Raw genomic sequence first — 23,995 nt, 5'->3', positions numbered from 1 at the left:
GTCGGCGTTACCGGAAAGCTTAATGTTTACTAACATATGAATCAGACAACGGATAGAGTATGTCACGTTTAACTTGTTCTAGGGAACGTTTGTGATCACATGCTTTTGTCAGTTAAATAATTATTTACAAAAAAAAGCGCTTTTAATGTGACCAATGAAATGAGCGATTTATTTCTCATCAGATTAGCTCAGAATATTTGCAAGAGAGTGCCAAATCGGAATAAGACAGAATCCGGATCCGCCTGTGTTTCAATATTCAGAAACCTGTCCTCAACGAACACATGTAATATGCCCCCAAAGAAACACAAGAAAGGCGAAAAGGTAAAGAAGCATGCTTTTAACAATCTATGATAACTATATGTTGATGTAATCATTGAAAGAGAACGTTATTTTTTCTTCTTCAAATGTTTATCAATGTCTTTCAAAGTAGGTTAGGTGATATCAGAGACATATACATTTGTATGTCTCTGGTGATATGGGTGATGCACATGGTGATATAAAATTTAGTTAGACTTATTTTTAGGATAAAGAATGTTGTTGTTTGTATTACATAACAGTATACATGAACTTTAGATTAAAAACATGAATGTGGCTTTTTGTATTGATACTGATTACTCATACTGAAACCTTTTATTTGTTATCTGAGTGAAAACGTTTTTCGGCATAGACGTACATGTATAATATTCTTTTGGCCCGGATATGACGCGACAAGTGGCGTTACTGGTCAAGATGAAGTATGTGATTGGTCAATGCAGCGGTAAATGCAAAATACAGAAGTGCATTTAAAAACGAAACAATGTTAAGATTGAATGCAAGCTGAATTAGTCGGTGTATCTTTACAAATGACACATTAATACAATCATATTCCTGATTCAAATGCAGTCTTATAATCACCAAAAATGATTCAAAATTATATAATTTTGTTATTCCTGCTGTAAAGCATTTCTAGTTAGTTAATTTATTTCACCAGCAGTTTTACATTATAACCACCAGCATTAAAACTATGCCGTTTATCTTTTTAAAAAGATATTTCTTGTTAGTTTTAAAATGCAAGGGAATGTGATGATAAATATGTATTTATTTTTTTACTATTGTCTATATCTACACACGTATAACGATACAAATTCAAGCGGCAACAAATATATACGACGACTTTGTCAAGGAGTCCATCTCGGGTAGTACACGGTAACTACTCTGTATTGTACGTACGAAGTTCACCCTGCATTGCTAGACTGGGCCACCAGACCATAAGTGTTGTTTTTTTTGGTTAAGAATTACTAAGCTTAATTCTAATACTAGGTTATCTGCCCCTTGTTTGAAACTTAGAGAATCAGACATATCCTAGGGACCAAAATCATAAAGCTCAATTTTATTTATAATTTTAAGATTCTAAAGACGGGGGGACAGTCTACCTGCATGGCATATTCTTTATTTTTAATATAATATATATTAAAATAAAGTATTATATTAAAAATAATGTATTTATACTAAAATGAACTATATGCTGGTATTTAACAAATGATAAAAATTAGAATTACTTTGTTTTCTTCAAAAGTGATTATGTACATGTAGTTCTTTCATACACGTATCGGCCCTCATTTTCAGGGAACGTCATCTGCTGTCGCTGGTGCGGCAACACCAGGAGGAGATAACTCAGGAGCTGTTGTCACCAATCCTAATTCTACCGTCACAATTAAAATATTGGCAAAACCAGGAGCCAAATTTAACGCAATCACAGGTATACATTGAGTAAGATGTAAGAGTTATCTCGCTTTGTAAGTGAAATGAGACGTCCGTCTGTTACATAGGGATTCGACACAAAAGTGACCATGTATTATGTGATGATACACATATATAATGAACATATATGGACCTCAGATCGGGAATGTGTGTGCTAAGCCCCTGTGTTTTACGATATATAGCTATTTAAGCCAACCATTATTCAAACACAGTTATAAAGATGAGGTGTGATGAACTACATTTGTACATGTAATTAATGTACTAGTAAGAACTATTTTTTTTCTATTTATGAAGCTTAAAACGAAATGAACTGTAAATAATTCAAAATGACTTGTGAATATTTCGGTTTTGACATAACGCACAGCAAAGGAAAGTCTCCTGTATTTGAAATTGCTTTGTGTTCACTACCTCAAACCTGTTGGGATATATAAACGGTATGAACTGGTCGTATACTTAATGTACATGTAATATACACTACAGATGATTCAATGCCTTTGTACAGAATGTTCCATCCTCTACCTCAGATACACCATTAATGTATACCTAGAGATTAACATCAGTGGTCTTCCAGAGTGACTCAAAGATGCAAATTATCTAAGATATATATAGAGTTCCCTAATCGGTACTAATGTCATTGTGATGTTTGTCATAATATATAAGTGTAGATTAGCCGGACGTGTTCTATCTATATCTACCTCCTCCCCAGCCGAAATACATTTTGTTAACCCTTAATTTCCAACAATCTTACTTTTGATATGAAATCTCTCCGCTCACAAATCTTAATTGTAACGGTCGCCATTTTCACCAACGTCCTTGAAACGTCAAATCGTTATTTTATTATCGTCGATGTCTAATCCATTTTTATCGTGATATTGTGAAGAATATAAAACTTTTACTGGGTCAGGTGATCAGAACCCGTCAGGATGTGCCTATAATCTACAATCTGTAACCAGGAAACATCAGTCATATGACATCTAAATACTCCTCAATTTATTGTTACGATTTTATCAAGGTATGTGGTCAACTCATTCAAATTGTATCCTTGAACTCGAGGTATATAAGTCATGGCGACAAACAGACAGCTTCATTCGCTGTTCTTACAGAGTTAATAATGAGATATAGGTCGGGGAGGAGATTCATGCGGTCCGTTGTTACATGGCGCAGACCTCTGAGATCGGTCATCGATCCCCAAATGACTGCCACAGACCTTGGTTCTTCTGATGACTTGACAGTCCCACTGATGGCCTAATTAGTGTGAGCAGGCGATATCCGTTTATTTTCGTCCTTTCTTCATAAATCTGGCATGTCGCATTTCGTTATTTACTAAGCACATGTGTTCTCTGAATCCTCACCATCTCTCAAAATCGGTGTTGATCATGCCGTAATCTGGTTTCGACCATGCCGCAATCCTGACTTGACCATCCCGTAATCTTGACTCGACCATCCCGTAATCCTGACACGACTGTCCCGTAATCTTGACTCGACCATCACGTAATCTCGACTATCCCGTAATCTTGACTCGACTATCCCATAATCCTGACTCGACCATCCCGTAATCTTGACTCGACTATCCCGTAATCTCGACTCGACTATCCCGTAATCTTGACTCGACTATCCCGTAATCTCGACTCGACTATCCCGTAATCTCGACTATCCCGTAATCTTGACTCGACTATCCCGTAATCTTGACTCGACTATCCCGTAATCTTGACTCGACTATCCCGTAATCTTGACTCGACTATCCCGTAATCTTGACTCGACTATCCCGTAATCTTGACTCGACTATCCCGTAATCTTGACTCGACTATCCCGTAATCTTGACTCGACTATCCCGTAATCTCGACTATCCCGTAATCTTGACTCGACTATCCCGTAATCTTGACTCGACTATCCCGTAATCTTGACTCGACTATCCCGTAATCTTGACTCGACTATCCCGTAATCTCGACTATCCCGTAATCTTGACTCGACTATCCCGTAATCTTGACTCGACTATCCCGTAATCTTGACTCGACTATCCCGTAATCTTGACTCGACTATCCCGTAATCTTGACTCGACTATCCCGTAATCTTGACTCGACTATCCCGTAATCTTGACTCGACTATCCCGTAATCTTGACTCGACTATCCCGTAATCTCGACTATCCCGTAATCTTGACTCGACTATCCCGTAATCTTGACTCGACTATCCCGTAATCTTGACTCGACTATCCCGTAATCTTGACTCGACTATCCCGTAATCTTGACTCGACCATCCCGTAATCTCGACTATCCCGTAATCTTGACTCGACTATCCCGTAATCTTGACTCGACTATCCCGTAATCTCGACTATCCCGTAATCTTGACTCGACTATCCCGTAATCTTGACTCGACTATCCCGTAATCTCGACTATCCCGTAATCTTGACTCGACTATCCCGTAATCTTTACTCGACCATCCAGTAATCCTGACTTGACCATCCCGTAATCTTGACTCGACTATCCCATGATATTCTATTCAGGGTCCACCCAAGTTATTCTATTCATGATCTACCCCAGATATTCTATTCAGGGTCTACCCAAGTTATTCTATTCAGGGTCCACCCGAGTTATTCTATTCAGGGTCCACCAAAGTTATTCTATTCAGGGTCCACCAAAGTTATTCTATTCAGGGTCCACCCGAGTTATTCTATCCAGGGTCTACCCGAGTTATTCTATCCAGGGTCTACCCGAGTTATTCTATCCAGGGTCCACCCAAGTTATTCTATTCAGGGTCTACCCCAGATGTTCTATTCAGGGTCTACCCCAGATGTTCTATTCAGGGTCTACCCCAGATGTTCTATTCAGGGTCTACCCCAGATGTTCTATTCAGGGTCTACCCCAGATATTCTATTCAGGGTCTACCCCAGATGTTCTATTCAGGGTCTACCCCAGATGTTCTATTCAGGGTCTACCCCAGATGTTCTATTCAGGGTCTACCCCAGATATTCTATTCAGGGTCTACCCCAGATGTTCTATTCAGGGTCTACCCCAGATATTCTATTCAGGGTCTACCCCAGATATTCTATTCAGGGTCTACCCCAGATATTCTATCCAGGGTCTACCAAAGTTATTCTATTCATGATCTACCCCAGATATTCTATTCAGGGTCTACCCAAGTTATTCTATCCAGGGTCCACGCCATATATTTTATTAAGGGTCTACTCCAGAAGTGTCTACCCCAGTTTTTCTATTAAGGGTTTAACTACCGATAAGATGTTCTAACCTGTGGTTCTGGCCGTGTTCTGTTGTTCAAGTATTCCGTACAAGGACCTTTCCATTGGTTGTACCCCTAAACTTTGGTATCCACTCTCGGGGACGATGGGGAAAATCTCTCTCCAATATCTGAATCCGACGGGGAATATCAGTACACAAGCTTTCATTTGATTTTCATTCAGATATCAAATATTTGTTATCAATATGGCACATGATTTCAATTATTTCCAGATAATTCTAGATTTACCCAGTTATCGGAATATTCTGGTGTTTTACATTTGATCCAGGGACTTCTTACCCGTTGATGTTTAGGCGTATTTTTGTAGGCGTAATAAAACGTTTAAGTTTTGGAGTTATCGAAATTAGATTTAACCCTTTTTTGGCACGTGAAGCCACAACGAACTCTTTTTACGTGCTGGCATTATCATGAAAATTAAAGAAAATAAGTGTTGACATTATTAAAGTCTCTACTTCAAAATTCATTGGTAAGGGGTTACATAAATTGGTATTCTATATTTGATCAACAATAGCTCGAAAACGAGCACATTGACATATGATTGTTCACCATTTTCTGCTATGGCACGACATCCAATTTCCAAAATAGATACGAGAAAACAAGTTTAATACAGAAAAATCCTGGCTTCTCAGAGGTGTACAATTCCTGTTATCATTTATATGATATTTGTCAATTGGACATTTTCACGTGAACATACAACATATCAGTAATTCGTTACATACAGGATTGAATCAAAGTTTCCCAGAATAGCCAACAGTAAATTGTTTTGCAATATATACTACGACATTTATGCGTCCGAGAGAGGAAGTAGCTCCTGGGAGTAGAACAGCGCAACAATACATCTAACGTATGGTTTAAATGATTTCACTTGGCTTACGGAGGAGGTTAGAAACATTTTCTGTTAGATGCGAATGCCCCGTGGAGCTTTATTCATCAAATTGTTGTATACAGTTTTTTCGTTTGTTGGCAGTTTCGCTAATTCTGAACAATATCATAAGTGGAACTGAGCTTCATAAGATCGATAGCAACTGGACCCATTCAGTTTTCAGTTAGACTCATTACATTTTGGAAACTGAGCACTGAACACGCCTGAAGGTTACGAGTCCATAACTTCCAAATATTTATTATGGCGTTATTACTATAGTGACGTCATACTTGTCACGTCGGCGATAACGAAAAATTACTGTTGAAAAGGCTGTTCCGTCTTTGACGATAATAATTTGTTCATTCATTGTAGGAACACAATTCCAGGATATAGTCTTTACAAATCGTTGTCAAATGTAAATACAATGTATAAGCATTGAACTGCTTTCATTTGGAAGTTATGGGCTGGTGAATGCCAACTGGATAAAGACAAATTCAACATGATGCGCTAGCGCGCTTCATTAAATTTGCCTTTGTCCAGTTGGCATTCACCAGCCCATAACTTCCAAATGAAAGAAGCTCAATGCTTAAGTATCACACAGTCGCGACTTCGTGTACTGATATTCCCCGTCGGATTCAGATATTGGAGAGAGATTTTCACCGTCGGAATTTTTCGTGCCATTATAATTTGCCAATTAAGGTACTTTATAGCTGTAATCCAAACGAATTGTTGATTACTAATAGTTTATTGTAGTCAATGTTTAATGCCAAAACTCTGTCCATTGTGTTTTGATCGCGATTATTGGGTATTTTTGACAAAAATCATAGCAAATTCGTCGTTTGACAGTAGGGCAGCCGGATAATATTGAGCATCAATCAAACACGGCAAGTTTATGAGATTAACGAATTACTGATGTGTATAAAGGAAATAGCGTAGAATTCCGTGAGTACCATCATATTTCCGATAGTATATCAAAATGCCATGTATCACAATAAAACATACTCCAGCCATGTCCTTACGCCCTTCGGGTAGATACTCCCCGTCGGATTTGTATATACTCCCCGTCGGATTCGTAACTTCCGGTATCACCCGGTGGTAAAGCAGGTTTATTTCGTACTGAAAATGTTATTGCAGTACAAAATTCTTTGAAAACCAATGTGTTCGCTGACTACTAATATCTCTGTAGATGCTAATTTGCAGATAATATAGGTTGAATAGAAACTAAATCATGCCTACTTGTGATCTTTGTGATGTACTACTTGTGTTTGTTTTGTATTGTTCAACTTCCTATCAACAGCTTTTATCATATGCACCAGTGTAAGATGCATGTAGTGTAGTGAATGTTTGTCTCCTTGTCCTGGCGCGAATCTTTGTCGACTGTATAGTGCTACAGCACTTTGTGACGTAGACAGTCACTAGTGCTACAGTATTCCGATAAAATTTGATTTGGATCTGAAAAGTCAGATACTGACTGAGGATTGGTTAGATCTTAAATGTGATGACACATTGATGGTCCTGTCACGCGCCGCTCTGCAACAACGCGAACAAACAAAAGAACAAACGAACAAACAAACAGTATTTCAGTGGTAACACTGTTATTTTGTAAGTTTTACGTTCCGACTCCTATGTCCTGGTTGTGTTTTGCTAAGTATTGGTGTTAGTGGAGTAACATGGAAAGAACGAGACCCAATCTTAATGAACTGAAAAAAAATGCTCCGTTTGACACAGAAAATATTTTAAGGCCAACCTTTCCGTTAACCTTATCCGACGTTCGAAGAGCAGTCTCGGTAGGCGTGGAATGACATATATAAAAATATAGACGTGTTCTGATCTCAGGTTCTTACACCTGTATATCCAGATCATTGTTCTCCTCGGCCTTGGAGTAACATTGGATATATATTGATATTCTGATTGAAGTCGGCCTTGTAGTTACATTGTTAATATAGATATATGTTTGCCTTAAGTCTATCGAGTCTATTTTTTGGGTGTTCCAGTGTCACCCTACTCAATAGAGTCAACAAAAAGGATTCTAGGTTCGATTTCTGTATACGTCTTTTAACGTGCAGCAGATGGTAGGTTACTCCAACAATGTAAGATGTTAAATCCACAAAAATAGGACTCAAAGACACACAATTAATTTACATTCAAGGCTTCGTTCCGGTAACAACTTGGATTGAAAATGTCGGCCCGGTAAATACAAAAAGGATATAGAACAAAAACAAACGAAAAGCTATTTTCTTTGTACTTTATATTTGTTCCGTTTGATACACACATTCCGTACGTTTTACAACCAATGCCGCCATGTTCGAAAAGTTCACTTGAAGCGGTGGAATGATGTATATTATTAACTTGGTGTGATTAAGTGATTGGACTTTTTAAATGTATGTATAGGGACGACCAGAAGCGTGACAACCGTTGATTGGCCAATTCCCAAATTCTAGACAGTATTGTCCAAAGTGACAGCCAGGTGTGCCGACGAAACAGACCACGGGACACCAGTCACTATTTACATGACATTTTATTTAACTGCACAAAAAAAAAACCATCTGCTGTAAGGGTCAACATTCATTTCACTTAAAACATGCTTTAGTAAGCATTATATGATACTTACTATATGATACTTACATATAGCATCACGCGCCTTTCAGGTGTACCAGCATAAACATTGTCTATACAAATGAACCCAATTTCAAACCACTGTTTACAAAGGTCACTAATGCACATACAGTACTTGTTTGCAAAGGCATTTACAACATCTAAATCCACTACAACTATACAAACCCAAAAATAGTACATTTGATTGTGGATATGATCGCCCTGCTTATAATTAGATGAAACATTCAATGTTACAACTTTTAATACTTATTAAATCTCCCTATTCTCTATAAAGCACTATATACAGCAGTACTATCTACCTGTTTCATGTTCTGTCAGACAGTGACACCTTTGATAGTGTCTCACAAGCTGTGTACCACTCCTTGTGTAAATGATGACTTTTGTATATATCTAATCTGCTACGCTCTTTAACAATATATTCATGATCTTTTGTTCTTTTGCTAGAATTCAACATTAAGAACTTTTCTGAGTCTATCGGATCATACAGGTTGTGTGTTATATTGAAGCCTTGAATCAGGTCACCCCCTTTGTTTTCTGAATAGTAATGTTGGAAATTTTAAATGCCCGAGCCTTTCGTCTTCCATCCTTGGTATTTGTTTAGTTGCCCATCTTTGAAAGCTCTCCAGCTTATCGATGTCTTTCCGCTCCTTACTCTAAATCTGGTCTGACTAAGGCCTTAACGAGCAGACAGAATATTGTGTTATCTAGATCTCCTAATTAGTCCTATTCTTTTATTTGCCTTAAAATCATCAGTTCATCATCTGTTATTATCCAGAGATCCGTCTCTTCTCCAGCTTTAGGGAGTGCCACTTTCACTCGTTCGTTCTTGGTATCTTTGTGGGGATCTTCACTCATATTTTACTTATAGTCATATCTTTATATGTGTCTGGATGGAAAGGTTATTATGAGTGCCTTACCGGTGAAATGGAGGGAACGTTATGTTTCCTCACCGCCCGTCTTACTAGTACGCATGTACGTACGTTATGTTTCCTCACCGCCCGTCTTACTAGTACGCATGCACGTACGAAAGTACGTATGTACGACAAAGATTATCAGCGCTCTAGCAGCTTCATTCCTCGAGGACATTCATGAAACTGAATACAGTGATAAAGGACCATTATATCTCGTAAAAGTTCGAGTTGCAGGGATATTGTCAATGTCAAGGTCACTATTGCTATTTTAAGTGGTGGTCGGTAGGGGACACGTACTGCTTTAGAAATTCCCAATATTTTTGTTTTTTTTTTAGATGTTCCGTTTACCTGGATCGGATGAGATTTTCCATTATTCTGCTTGTGACAGTGGTTAAGCTGACTGACTGGGCGATAATTTCCTGTGTATTGTCGTTATTTGTCCTCTTTCCCAAGCTTAATGTATTCCCCTCTGTATTAGCGATTGGTTGAATAAAATATAGAGGGATTTTGTCAATATTTCTGCAGTTGTCTCAGTTCTCCAGGATGCATTTAATTTGGCTCAGGTGAATTTTACTACTGTAAATTCAATAGCACTTTAAGTGTTTCTTCATCTGGAATTTTCTTGTTCGCAAAGCCACTTTTGATTTCCCTTTCGCATAACCTTGGAATTCATCTGATGGTTCGTTCCTGAAAGTCTGCGAGAACATGTGTCATATTCTTCCTTATCCGTCTGCATTCCTCACTCCATCTTTTACTTCTAGTTCCGGTATACACCGGTATACACCACCTTTGGCAGTTTGGGATTTGTCTTTTAGACTTCTTTCGCTGTCGACTTTTTATATCTTCTTTTTGTTACTCTTGATGAGGGAATTGACTTTGACCCTTGCTTTTGTATATCTATTGTATTTCTACCCTGATTTTGTCTCCATATATCTCTACCAACATCTATGCTTATTTTCGATTGCTGTTATAATATTTCTATCACATGGTTTCTTGGAGTTGTTTTGTAGTGAACTTCTCGGGATATTCCTATGCATAAATTTAGGTTTAGATATTACAGAAGATTTTATATTTAGACTCTACATCTCTGTTGCCTAACCCTAACCCTTCGTTGTAGTGGCGTCGTCTGTAATTTCCGGGAGGTCTCTGCTCTCATCTCCTTATATGTTTGTATGTTTGTCTTCTTCCTTCGTCGTAGCCTGTGCTATGTACCTAGGGTTGTTAGTACGTTGGAATCAGTGTCTTTAAGTCTCCATGCGATTGTTTCAGTGTAAGTCTCCGTTTCAAAGTTTACCTGAATTGGTCTACCAGCTTCCTCTTCTGTTACCTTTACTCCAGTCTGAGTTATTTGGTGACACTGTTTTGTAACCTCTAGACATTCCATAACACTTTTAACTCTTTGTCCTGGTCTATGGATTACTCCTTTATATTGTTGCATTTCTCTTCCTTGTCTTGGTGTCATGACGTCATCGACTATAACACTGTCATACATGCAAAACACTTGGGAAGAAATAGTTTGTAATGGCCGTTTTACGCTACATGTGCATTTTCCATTTCTCGACAAAATGACTTCCTTGATTGTTACGTCGCTTTTGATTGGCTGGTAGAGGTGCATACTAATTTCTCCAGGGAATGCAGAATAAAGAAATCCAAACTGTTTCGGTTACAAGCTGGCGTAATTGTCTGGGATGGTTTAAGTGTTTTGGTTTTTATAGGCTACGACCAGTGTCACGTGAGTAGGAGTGGATTATTCTGTGGAGTTGTGAGGAATGAAATGTCAATAAAATCCTTAATTAAGAAAATAATTTTTTTTCTGTGTAAAGTTACTTATTGTATGGTATATTTTACCAGGAACTAGAGAGTACCGTATTACACTATCAAACACTGATCAGAAAGGTATGGAGAATATTGCCTGTAAATTAGTTATTTTTGAAAGTATAATACATTTCTTTTAGTTAGGAAATTTACTTTCTTCCGGATAATTCAATCTATTAAAAAGCGAAATGTTTGAAATAAGATGACAAACTTACAGGAAGGACCACTCTTGCAAAGTAATTCTACAAAATTCCATTATCCCGAAGTTAAACCTTTGTAAATCAGGTAGCTTTGCTTTTCGCTGGTTGCTGTTTCAGCCATACAATTTCAGATTACAAAAATTACATAGTGTGCTTGATGATCATATAATTTTTCAGGTTAAGTTCGAAAATCTAAAAGGAATATATTACTTTAAAATATTGATTTGGAAATAAGAGAATTTCTCTTGTTTATGAAGTGAATATATCGTAATTTGGTCGTTTTAGGAACATTCTTGCCTGTAAATGAAAATTTTGAAAGATATAAAAATAATTAAACCTATGAAGATGCATCGATTTTCCATCTATAGGATTTCAATATTTAGTGATATTTTTTTTATTCTTTGCTATTATGAACAAAATGAGTAATGTACGGAACATGAATCGGCGAGGCTTAGCCTATTTACAGCTAAACAAATTAGTGTCTGTGATTTATGGTAAAGCGATGGAGGCGCTAACTCGGGTCGAGGCAATGTTTACCGTGGTTCCTAGTCACCGGGGACAGACGGGAGAACAGAGGCACCTCCCATACGTCAGTTATCCGATAAGATTAATCTTGTTAAATGAGTGATTCCGACACACACACACTTCGTTATGAAATATTGCTCAATGATCCAAATTGTAATATACAGCTTCTTTGTGAACGAGGCGTACAATATTGGCGATAATTTATTGCCTCCAGTTTATCTTTTGAGAAATTTAGGTATCCTGTTCCCTCACAAAGGAATTCAGTTTGAACCGTTTCGGGTTTTTTGATGGGATTTCACTTGTCTAGTGTTACCAGGGGAAATTGTTTTATTGGCTACACATAAGTTTAACGATTTGTGGTTACATTTAATAGCTGGTCACTGTGTCTGTCTGTTACACTGATAGTTACTGGCGTGTGTCTGTTACACTGATAGTTACTGGCGTGTGACTGTTACACTGATAGTTATGGCGTGTGTCTGTTACACTGATAGTTACAGTCGTGTGTCTGTTACACTGATAGTTATGGCGTGTGTCTGTTACACTGATAGTTACAGTCGTGTGTCTGTTACACTGATAGTTACAGTCGTGTGTCTGTTACACTGATAGTTACAGTCGTGTGTCTGTTACACTGATAGTTATGGCGTGTGTCTGTTACACTGATAGTTACTGGCGTGTGTCTGTTACACTGATAGTTACAGTCGTGTGTCTGTTACACTGATAGTTACAGTCGTGTGTCTGTTACACTGATAGTTACTGGCGTGTGTCTGTTACACTGATAGTTACTGGCGTGTGTCTGTTACACTGATAGTTACTGGCGTGTGTCTGTTACACTGAAAGTTACTGGCGTGTGTCTGTGACACTGATAGTTACTGGCGTGTGTCTGTTACACTGATAGTTACTGGCGTGTGTCTGTTACACTGATAGTTACTGGCGTGTGACTGTTACACTGATAGTTACTGGCGTGTGTCTGGTGTGTCTGTTACACTGATAGTTATTGGCGTGTGTCTGTTACACTGATAGTTACAATCGTGTGTCTGTTACACTGACAGTTACTGGCGTGTGTCTGTTACACTGATAGTTACAGTCGTGTGTCTGTTACACTGATAGTTACTGGCGTGTGTCTGTTACACTGATAGTTACAGTCGTGTGTCTGTTACACTGATAGTTATTGGCGTGTGTCTGTTACACTGATAGTTACTGGCGTGTGACTGTTACACTGATAGTTACTGGCGTGTGTCTGTTACACTGATAGTTACTGGCGTGTGTCTGTTACACTGATAGTTACAGTCGTGTGTCTGGTGTGTCTGTTACACTGACAGTTACTGGCGTGTGTCTGTTACACTGATAGTTGCAGTCGTGTGTCTGTTACACTGATAGTTACTGGCGTGTGTCTGTTACACTGATAATTACTGGCGTGTGTCTGGTGTGTCTGTTACACTGTTAGTTACTGGCGTGTGTCTGTTACACTGATAGTTATGGCGTGTGTCTGTTACACTGATAGTTATGGCGTGTGTCTGTTACACTGATAGTTACAGTCGTGTGTCTGTTACACTGATAGTTATGGCGTGTGTCTGTTACACTGATAGTTACAGTCGTGTGTCTGTTACACTGATAGTTACAGTCGTGTGTCTGTTACACTGATAGTTACAGTCGTGTGTCTGTTACACTGATAGTTACTGGCGTGTGTCTGGTGTGTCTGTTACACTGTTAGTTACTGGCGTGTGTCTGTTACACTGATAGTTACTGGCGTGTGTCTGTTACACTGTTAGTTACTGGCGTGTGTCTGTTACACTGATAGTTACTGGCGTGTGTCTGTTACACTGATAGTTACAGTCGTGTGTCTGTTACACTGATAGTTACTGGCGTGTGTCTGTTACACTGATAGTTACAGTCGTGTGTCTGTTACACTGATAGTTACTGGCGTGTGTCTGTTACACTGATAGTTACTGGCGTGTGTCTGGTGTGTCTGTTACACTGATAGTTACAGTCGTGTGTCTGTGACACTGATAGTTACAACCGTGTGTCTGTGACACTGATAGTTACTGGCGTGTGTCTGTTACACTAATAGTTACTGGCGTGTGTCTGTTACACTGTTAGTTACTGGCGTGTGTCTGTTACACTGATAGTTACTGGCGTGTGTCTGTTACACTGATAGTTACTGGCGTGTGTCTGTTACACTGATAGTTACTGGCGTGTGTCTGTTACACTGATAGTTACAACCGTGTGTCTGTTACACTGATAGTTACTGGCGTGTGTCTGTTACACTGATAGTTACTGCCGTGTGTCTGTTACACTGATAGTTACAACCGTGTGTCTGTTACACTGATAGTTACTGGCGTGTGTCTGTTACACTGATAGTTATGGCGTGTGTCTGTTACACTGATAGTTACTGCCGTGTGTCTGTTACACTGATAGTTACAACCGTGTGTCTGTTACACTGATAGTTACAGTCGTGTGTCTGTTACACTGATAGTTACTGGCGTGTGTCTGTTACACTGATAGTTACTGGCGTGTGTCTGTTACACTGATAGTTACTGGCGTGTGTCTGTTACACTGAAAGTTACTGGCGTGTGTCTGTTACACTGATAGTTACTGGCGTGTGTCTGTTACACTGATAGTTACTGGCGTGTGTCTGTTACACTGATAGTTACAGTCGTGTGTCTGTTACAATAGTTACTGGCGTGTGTCTGTTACACTGGTAGTTACAGTCGTGTGTCTGTTACACTGATAGTTACTGGCGTGTGTCTGTTACACTGTTAGTTACTGGCGTGTGTCTGGTGTGTCTGATACACTGATAGTTACTGGCGTGTGTCTGGTGTGTCTGATACACTGATAGTTATTGGCGTGTGTCTGTTACACTGTTAGTTACTGGCGTGTGTCTGTTACACTGATAGTAACTGGCGTGTGTCTGATACACTGATAGTTACTGGCGTGTGTCTGTTACACTGATAGTTACTGGCGTGTGTCTGGTGTGTCTGTTACACTGATAGTTACTGGCGTGTGTCTGGTGTGTCTGTTACACTGATAGTTACTGGCGTGTGTCTGTTACACTGATAGTTACTGGCGTGTGTCTGGTGTGTCTGTTACACTGATAGTTACTGGCGTGTGTCTGTTACACTGATAGTTACAGCCGTGTGTCTGTTACACTGTTAGTTACTGGCGTGTGTCTGTTACACTGATAGTTACTGGCGTGTGTCTGTTACACTGATAGTTACAGCCGTGTGTCTGTTACACTGACAGTTACAGTCGTTTGTCTGTTACACTGATAGTTACTGGCGTGTGTCTGTTACACTGATAGTTACTGGCGTGTGTCTGTTACACTGATAGTTACTGGCGTGTGTCTGTTACACTGATAGTTACTGGCGTGTGTCTGGTGTGTCTGTTACACTGATAGTTACAGCCGTGTGTCTGTTACACTGACAGTTACAGTCGTGTGTCTGTTACACTGACAGTTACAGTCGTGTGTCTGTTACACTGATAGTTACTGGCGTGTGTCTGTGACACTGATAGTTACTGGCGTGTGTCTGTTACACTGATAGTTACTGGCGTATGTCTGTTACACTGATAGTTACAGCCGTGTGTCTGTTACACTGTTAGTTACTGGCGTGTGTCTGTTACACTGATAGTTACTGGCGTGTGTCTGTTACACTGATAGTTACAGCCGTGTGTCTGTTACACTGACAGTTACAGTCGTGTGTCTGTTACACTGATAGTTACTGGCGTGTGTCTGTTACACTGATAGTTACTGGCGTGTGTCTGTTACACTGATAGTTACTGGCGTGTGTCTGTTACACTGATAGTTACTGGCGTGTGTCTGGTGTGTCTGTTACACTGATAGTTACAGCCGTGTGTCTGTTACACTGATAGTTACAGTCGTGTGTCTGTTACACTGATAATTACTGGCGTGTGTCTGTTACACTGATAGTTACTGCCGTGTGTCTGTCACACTGATAGTTACTGGCGTGTGTCTGTTACACTGATAGTTACAGTCGTGTGTCTGTTACACTGATAATTACTGGCGTGTGTCTGTTACACTGATAGTTACTGGCGTGTGTCTGTTACACTGATAATTACTGGCGTGTGTCTGTTACACTGATAGTTACAGTCGTGTGTCTGTTACACTGATAGTTACTGGCGTGTGTCTGTTACACTGATAGTTACTGACGTGTGTCTGTTACACTGATAGTTACAGTCGTGTGTCTGTTACACTGATAATTACTGGCGTGTGTCTGTTACACTGATAGTTACTGGCGTGTGTCTGTTACACTGATAGTTACAGTCGTGTGTCTGTTACACTGATAGTTACAGTCGTGTGTCTGTTACACTGATAGTTACTGGCGTGTGTCTGTTACACTGATAGTTACTGACGTGTGTCTGTTACACTGATAGTTACTGGCGTGTGTCTGGTGTGTCTGTTACACTGATAGTTACTGGCGTGTGTCTGTTACACTGATAGTTACTGACGTGTGTCTGTTACACTGATAGTTACTGACCTGTGTCTGTTACACTGATAGTTACTGGCGTGTGTCTGTTACACTGATAGTTACTGACGTGTGTCTGTTACACTGATAGTTACTGACCTGTGTCTGTTACACTGATAGTTACTGGCGTGTGTCTGGTGTGTGAGCAATCCAAGATGCTCATTCACGCTCTCCTTACATTGAAATGGCCACTGGACTGGACGCATGAACGGGGGAATCCTTGCAACATCAATGTATAAAAATAACTCGCCGCATTTATTTTTATCGTGAGATTCGTCACGGAGCCGAGAACGAGGCTACAAAAAACATACACTACACATTAACTTCACACATGGCTGTTTACATATCGAGTACACGTTAACTTGTCAATTAATGCTTTCATTTAAACATATTAGCAAAATATTCTCGTTATAACTGATCAATATAAATAAACATACAGCTAAATACTTAATTTTGAAATAAATCAATATGGGTACATCAAAACATCGTTAAATTAAGAAATACGGATCAAGCTAACTATGTAGCAATCCAATACACGTCCGGCAAAGTCGGAATTCGGGTCTATTTTTTTCCTTCTCTTGATAAATTCCAACGAATCAATTCTTTTCCTAAGGAATGTTTTGATGATTCCAGTCCCTTTTACGTTTCTTTTAGGCAGAATCTGTCTGCATTTTTGCAGGACCACGGCTTTCGGCGGTCCGCCATTTTGTGTTGACAGATAACCCGCCCGTTGTATTGTGGGACTAATTTGCACAGAAAGTTGGTCCGTCGGACCCAGTTATTATTATTGGGAATTTCCCGTATACTTTCATAAATATACATTTCCCTCCAATTTTGGATTCGGGATAATTTGATTGATATATATTAAGTCTAAAAACTGTCAAGAGGTCAAAATGTCAAGAGGTCAACATTAATATATATTTCTTTGTGAGTATGTGGCTTTCATTGCTCGTCGTCGATATTGAATTGATGTAGAATTTTCTGCGGAAGTGAAGAAAATGCGTTTGAACTTCCTGCTTCAGTCTGCAAAAACCCTGGCGTGGAATAGCATTTTTCTTGATTATTACTTTATATGCCTAATGAACAAATCATTTTTCAAAGCGAAAATCATTTCTAAATTCGGCCAGATTTTCAGATATGTGATTAGAGAATTAGAGAAAAAAATTGCGTTGGTCACACAGGTTTTCAATGCGTTTTGATATTGTTGAATTGGTTCTGTTTACATACGATGAAATACCATTTCTTGCAGTTCATGGCATGCGCAGTCGATGCTCATGGCCACGGAGAATGGACGGATATATGCCACATGACAGAGTTTTGATCCACAAAGAGGCGAAGTACGAGTGTATGTACCTTAGCGTACAGTCTGTACATGTAGGGACTGAGAAATCGTCATATTACAATTCACATGGTATCGTAAATGTTTCATCGTCATCATGTGAATTCCAAGTAGGATCAAATAAACGTATCGGCATGTTTTTTTTAAGACAAAACCTCCCCAAGTCTCATTTTTATACGGAAATTAATTGAATTTTGATATCTTAAGGTGCATCTGTCAACAAACGAATAGATAAAAACCTGTTATGAAACATCCTAAAGACATCAAATAAAACGACAATATTTTTCGTTGTTTCTTTTCGGGCGTTATCACAGAAGCAAAAATGAGATTCGTCGCGATACTGTATTTTATCAGAACATACATGCACGTACTAGTGACAAGAGCGAATCGAGAGACGCTCATTTTGTATAACTCCTTGACCGTTCGCCCTACCACTCTATTCAGCACTCACTCGCTCACAGGGTTTCATCCTCGAACAGAACAATATCGTCCTACTTCGTGTGTCTACTTAAAGTGACTGTGGTCTAGCTATTGTAGAAACGAACTCACTTTTGTTACATCTAATGCGCATGTATAAAGAAACACCATGTATGTCCCTGGAAACACGAAGTTACAATGCGCATGTCTAGTCGACCTTGCTCAACTACTTGGCCCGACTATAGCAACTACTTCTCGTTTGCGCATGCGTTACCGTTTAGACGCATGGTGTAGCGTGTAATTTGCAAGTCCGTGAGAGTTGCAAGTTCCGTTTCTGGTACATGTACTTGTAAGTTACACAGAGAGGGCACCGGTCGCCGTGAGAGTTGCAAGAACCGTGAGAGTTGCAACTGAGAACAGTTTGTCATTAAAACAGGTCATGAGTTGTGTGTTTTACGTTATTAAACATGTTTACCGATATTGCACAGTTAAATGATCGCAATACAATGTCGGAGGCGACTGCCATTACGGCAGTGACTGGTTATTGTTGAACCGTCTGACTACAGTAAATAGTTGACCATCGAGGTAGGCCGTCCTCGAACTAGCGATCTCTCGGGAATGGGAAATTCCTATCTACCTGAAGTGTATTGTTCTCACCTTTACACGCGTACATGTTGCGGTGATCGTTTTGCTTTCGAATTGTTGAAAGACTGAAAAATATAATAGCTGTATATAATTGAGTTTTTTGTGTGAAAATTAAATTGATTTGAATTATAAACATATGCTGTTTTTATTTAGCAGGTGTACGTGTTAAAATATAATATGCAAGATAAAAAGTTGTGTATATTGTATCTTTTATTGTAAGGTCGGTGATATATAGTGAACAGCGCATGTGCGTGTGCTGTGATGGATACATTTCGCTTTCACATGTTACAGGTGTTGGAGAGGAAGGAGTAGGGGTACAAATATCAGCGCCACCTGTCGACGGAGAAGCGAACATAGCATTAGTGAAATACCTGTCCAAGGTGCTAGGTGTCAGGAAATCAGACGTTTCTTTGGATAAGGTGATAAAGAGACTCGTGCCATATATACAGATGCATAGGTGGTAATTTCCAAAAAAGTTTTTTGTTAGAGACGCATCGACCTCAGACACGTGTTTTTTCTCACAGTCTTGTACGCGTTTTACATATGCATGGCCTTAACAATTTTTTAAATGTCTGTTACAGGGCTCCAGATCCAGACAGAAGATGATCCTGGTCAGTGGGATGGACAGGCAGTCGGTACTGGAAAAACTATACTCCCAAGTGGACGTTGGATGACGCAGTTATCCTTGTGGAGAGATAATGTGTATTCATACATGATGCCTGTGTACTACAAATCAGTGTCCCGTGACAGCAATTGTCTGCGATTTTGTGGCTCCAATTTTTAAAACATTTGTCATCTCAAGGTGCTACATCAGTTTTACACCATTGTGTTAATCTCATATATAGAAGTGTTTGGCGGTTGTTAATCGCTAAAAGACTCTAAAGACTACAGAGAGAACTCAAAGTCTGGGATTCGTTTTGTGTCGATCTAGTAATTCCCAGGTTGGACTCCGATTGTTCCCGTTCCGATCTAGTAATTCCCAGGTTGGACTCCGATTGTTCCCGTTCCGATCTAGTAATTCTCAGTTTGGACTCCGATTGTTCCCGTTCCGATCTAGTAATTCTCAGTCTGGACTCCGATTGTTCCCGTTCCGATCTAGTAATTCTCAGTTTGGACTCCGATTGTTCCCGTTCCGATCTAGTAATTCTCAGTTTGGACTCCGATTGTTCCCGTTCCGATCTAGTAATTCCCAGGTTGGACTCCGATTGTTCCCGTTCCGATCTAGTAATTCTCAGTTTGGACTCCGATTGTTCCCGTTCCGATCTAGTAATTCTCAGTTTGGACTCCGATTGTTCCCGTTCCGATCTAGTAATTCTCAGTTTGGACTCCGATTGTTCCCGTTCCGATCTAGTAATTCTCAGTTTGGACTCCGATTGTTCCCGTTCCGATCTAGTAATTCCCAGGTTGGACTCCGATTGTTCCCGTTCCGATCTAGTAATTCTCAGTTTGGACTCCGATTGTTCCCGTTCCGATCTAGTAATTCTCAGGTTGGACTCCGATTGTTCCCGTTCCGATCTAGTAATTCTCAGTCTGGACTCCGATTGTTCCCGTTCCGATCTAGTAATTCTCAGTTTGGACTCCGATTGTTCCCGTTCCGATCTAGTAATTCTCAGTTTGGACTCCGATTGTTCCCGTTCCGATCTAGTAATTCCCAGGTTGGACTCCGATTGTTCCCGTTCCGATCTAGTAATTCTCAGTTTGGACTCCGATTGTTCCCGTTCCGATCTAGTAATTCTCAGGTTGGACTCCGATTGTTCCCGTTCCGATCTAGTAATTCTCAGTCTGGACTCCGATTGTTCCCGTTCCGATCTAGTAATTCTCAGTCTGGACTCCGATTGTTCCCGTTCCGATCTAGTAATTCTCAGGTTGGACTCCGATTGTTCCCGTTCCGATCTAGTAATTCTCAGTTTGGACTCCGATTGTTCCCGTTCCGATCTAGTAATTCTCAGGTTGGACTCCGATTGTTCCCGTTCCGATCTAGTAATTCTCAGGTTGGACTCCGATTGTTCCCGTTCCGATCTAGTAATTCTCAGGTTGGACCCCGATTGTTCCCGTTCCAGTGTAGTAATTCGCAGTCTGGTCTACGGTTATTCCCGTTCTAGTGAAGTAATTCCCAGCCCGAGAAATATATTTACAATAGCATATTGCCATTGGGCTTGGAAACCCTGGAATTACTGATCTAACAGAAGTTAACATCTTTCCCATAAGGAAAGTGTGTACCCTGACATAGCAATCTTTAGAAGAACATTCTACCTAGCCCATTCATTAGTTTAAGAAAATCTATACAATTAGCTTATAATCAGTATGCAGGCTCCCGCTAAACTACATAATATCTGTACCATTGATGACATTCGGAAAAATTATGCACCTTAAAATTGTGAAATCCAATCACTAACATTGTTAGATCCTAATCATTTGTCCCTGCCTGAAGGAGTGTTTTTATAAAACAATCTACACATTGGATACTCTACTTTTAAGGTTCAACATAAATTTTATTCGTAAAAGCATATTACATGTGTCACGAGACATAAATTGTCCCTCGCACAAGAGGACACCCATTCGCCATAATATCAGATACATGTTGACTGTGAAAGGTATGTCTGTCCTTTGGGATGCTCCGTCACGATCGCCAGTGCATCTTGACCGGCTTTTAACGTGAAAATGTTGGTTTCCTTGACATATTGACCTTGTATCGTTTATTACTCTCGATTGCAGTTAAATGTGCTTATTTTTTCATTTGATAATGTGCTTGCAGTTACATCAGGATCAGATAAACGTCGTAAAATAACAAGTTAATGTATGGTAACGTGCAGCACTACCAATGTAAAGGCGGCATTTGGTGAGGGGGTAGCCCTTAGTAGAAACTTTGAAAAAGCCAATCGCTTATTACCACTGCAATGACATCATTGGGAGTCACACTTATTCAGCCAATTAGTGGGCGAATTATTTATAGATAAAATAAAATATTTGTTTGTCAAATAAATCCGCTAGAGAAAATGTTTTTAACATTTAACAAACACAAATAATAAAGTGTAAAATCTCTTACAATATGTGGTTAGCAATTTGACTTATACATTGTACACTGTCTAATTTAGAGGCAATGGGTTTAACTGTTATGTACAAGTCAGGTACATGTATTACTTCATATACAACAATATCCAATATGTTTCGTAAAAGAATGTACGTGCTGTATTAGCAAATTGACTTATATATTGTGCACTGGCTAATAAAGTGGCTGTGGATTTCACTTATGTATATGCAAATCAATTAGTACTTTATATACAACAATATGTATTATATTTCATAAAAAGAACTGTATGTGCTGAACACATTAACACACCCTCACCTGGTATCAGGTTTCTTAGTTTTCTGTCACGTGTCAGGCTTACTAACAGTAACATTGTTCAACCTTTCTGTTCCATGAATAGGCTATATACATGTTATGACTGACCACTGCCACAACTAATCGTATTGTGATCCGCACCACAACATGAACGTTTCAATGTCTTTGCGATGTTCCTTTGTGAATTTTCGAAGATTGAGATTCTGTTTGTCTATATTCTGGCGCAATGGCGCCTCGAAAGTTTGTTGTGTTAAAGTGTCATTCAATTTGTCCAGTCCCTGTTTGATAAACAGAAATGTTTCCATGACGTCCGACTAGTTCATGTGCATGACATCAGAGAAAATGATTATATGGTGTAACATCTGACTGAAAGGTTTAACATACACTTAGCACCACTCCTTTGCCCGTTCTTCAAATTCATCAGCATCAGGGGATTCTGATTTCATAATATTTACAATAACAGACAAACCACCCCATACTTTCTGTACAACTTCTGCTCTTTCTTCATCTGAAATGAGGTCTTTTGCAATAAAAGACTCCATCAGTTTCAGCTTTTCTGGGCCAACAGGATACTCTGTACTCGAGGCGCTTTGTATCCCGGACGACAGCAGAGTGAGAAATTTATTCCTAATTGTTCTAACACAGATTTTGATTTTGCAATATATCGCACTTTGCTTCTGTGAACATCACCCGAGTTGCATGTTGTGTTAGCATTTACGTTGTCAAATGTTCTGAGTTCTGCTACAAGCAGGTGGAAGAGTTTCTTAAAAACGTGTGCAAAGAGTCAACTACAACCCTCAGTGGTCCGATATCTGGGAAGAGTTAACTACAGAGAATATTTTACTGCTCTTTTTGCTTGCTGTCGGACAACCTTCAGAACATTCATATTGAGACCTAGCACCTTTTGCCATGTCAGTCAGTGACCAACTTCCACTTTTCAGACCTACTGCTCTTGCAATACACACAGAATTATTCTGAAGTTATACAAGGTATTCCTACTGCAACTAAAAGGAACTTATAATCTCCACCAAGGAGTATACTACTATCTATAGTAAAATCCCTTCCATTCACAGTGAGAGTTGCATCCTGTAATTCATGAACTTCTTGTCTCAAATCACTTAGCCCACCAGAAAGCTCATTGTTGGCTTCATTTGAATTAATCACACAAGGAGGGTAATTTCCATTGGCAGATAGGCATCTTTTTCATTGATGACTATAGATGACACATTTACAACATGTAAGCGTTTTCCCGAGTTGGTACCGTCTCACGGTAACGTGATTTTGGTTTTTCCATTTGGGGCGATGTGTGCTATCTTCAGAAGTTAAGGAACTCTTGCAAAAGTTTTGTTTTCGAAGACTTTTGGACCCCCAGACCATTAGGAGTGTCCAAAACTATCTTAAATCCATCATCAGACAGGTGTTATTGTAGTATATATCGTCTTGGTAAATTCTTACGATACATACTTAGTTCTGCATATGCCTCCCTCCTAATATTGAAAATGTCTTACATTGTAAATATAAAGCAAAGCATTTAAGTCTTCAGATTTGGCCTCAGAATTCCTCATGTTTTTTTTTCTCTTTACTATCATTCATTACAGATTCCCCTTTCTTGCAATTTTCTCTCTCAACAGATAAAGGCAAAGGTTTTATATTCTCATCATTAAAGATTTTTTCACTCTTTTTCTACTGATCAGATTTTGACATTTCAGAAAATTTTCGACGATGAAGTTTTGAACATTCTGGTGTAGTGTTGTTGTTTTTCTTTTCAAAAGTGTTTGTTAATTGTCTGTTTCCCTCTTGTAATTTTTCTTTATGTTCTTTAAGATCTGTTTCACATTCATACCTGTC

The 23,995-nt window shown here is 39.3% G+C and overlaps 1 protein-coding gene across 1 annotated transcript; it reads left to right on the top strand.

The window, feature by feature from the left end:
• Window positions 1-53: 53 nt before the first annotated feature.
• LOC117334975 (UPF0235 protein C15orf40 homolog) lies at window positions 54-22,049 on the top strand. Its single transcript, XM_033894850.1, has 4 exons — window positions 54-321; window positions 1,606-1,738; window positions 19,096-19,223; window positions 19,386-22,049. The coding sequence occupies exons 1-4, from the start codon at window positions 160-162 to the stop codon at window positions 19,476-19,478; spliced, it is 516 nt and encodes a 171-aa protein (XP_033750741.1). The 5' UTR covers window positions 54-159; the 3' UTR covers window positions 19,479-22,049.
• Window positions 22,050-23,995: the final 1,946 nt, after the last annotated feature.

Source organism: Pecten maximus, chromosome 9 (genome assembly GCF_902652985.1).
Source record: "Pecten maximus chromosome 9, xPecMax1.1, whole genome shotgun sequence".
Taxonomy (NCBI): Eukaryota; Metazoa; Mollusca; class Bivalvia; order Pectinida; family Pectinidae; genus Pecten; species Pecten maximus.
The sequence above is the reverse complement of the archived record's forward strand: the minus strand, read 5'-3'. Positions and strand labels throughout refer to the sequence as shown.

Excerpts from the sequence above, each read along its gene's own strand:
- LOC117334975 (XM_033894850.1), top strand. The coding sequence starts at position 160 with ATGAGCGATTTATTTCTCATCAGATTAGCTCAGAATATTTGCAAGAGA. Across the intron at positions 322-1,605 it reads AACACAAGAAAGGCGAAAAG|GGAACGTCATCTGCTGTCGC; the intron begins GTAAAGAAGCAT and ends CCTCATTTTCAG. Across the intron at positions 19,224-19,385 it reads CAGACGTTTCTTTGGATAAG|GGCTCCAGATCCAGACAGAA; the intron begins GTGATAAAGAGA and ends TGTCTGTTACAG.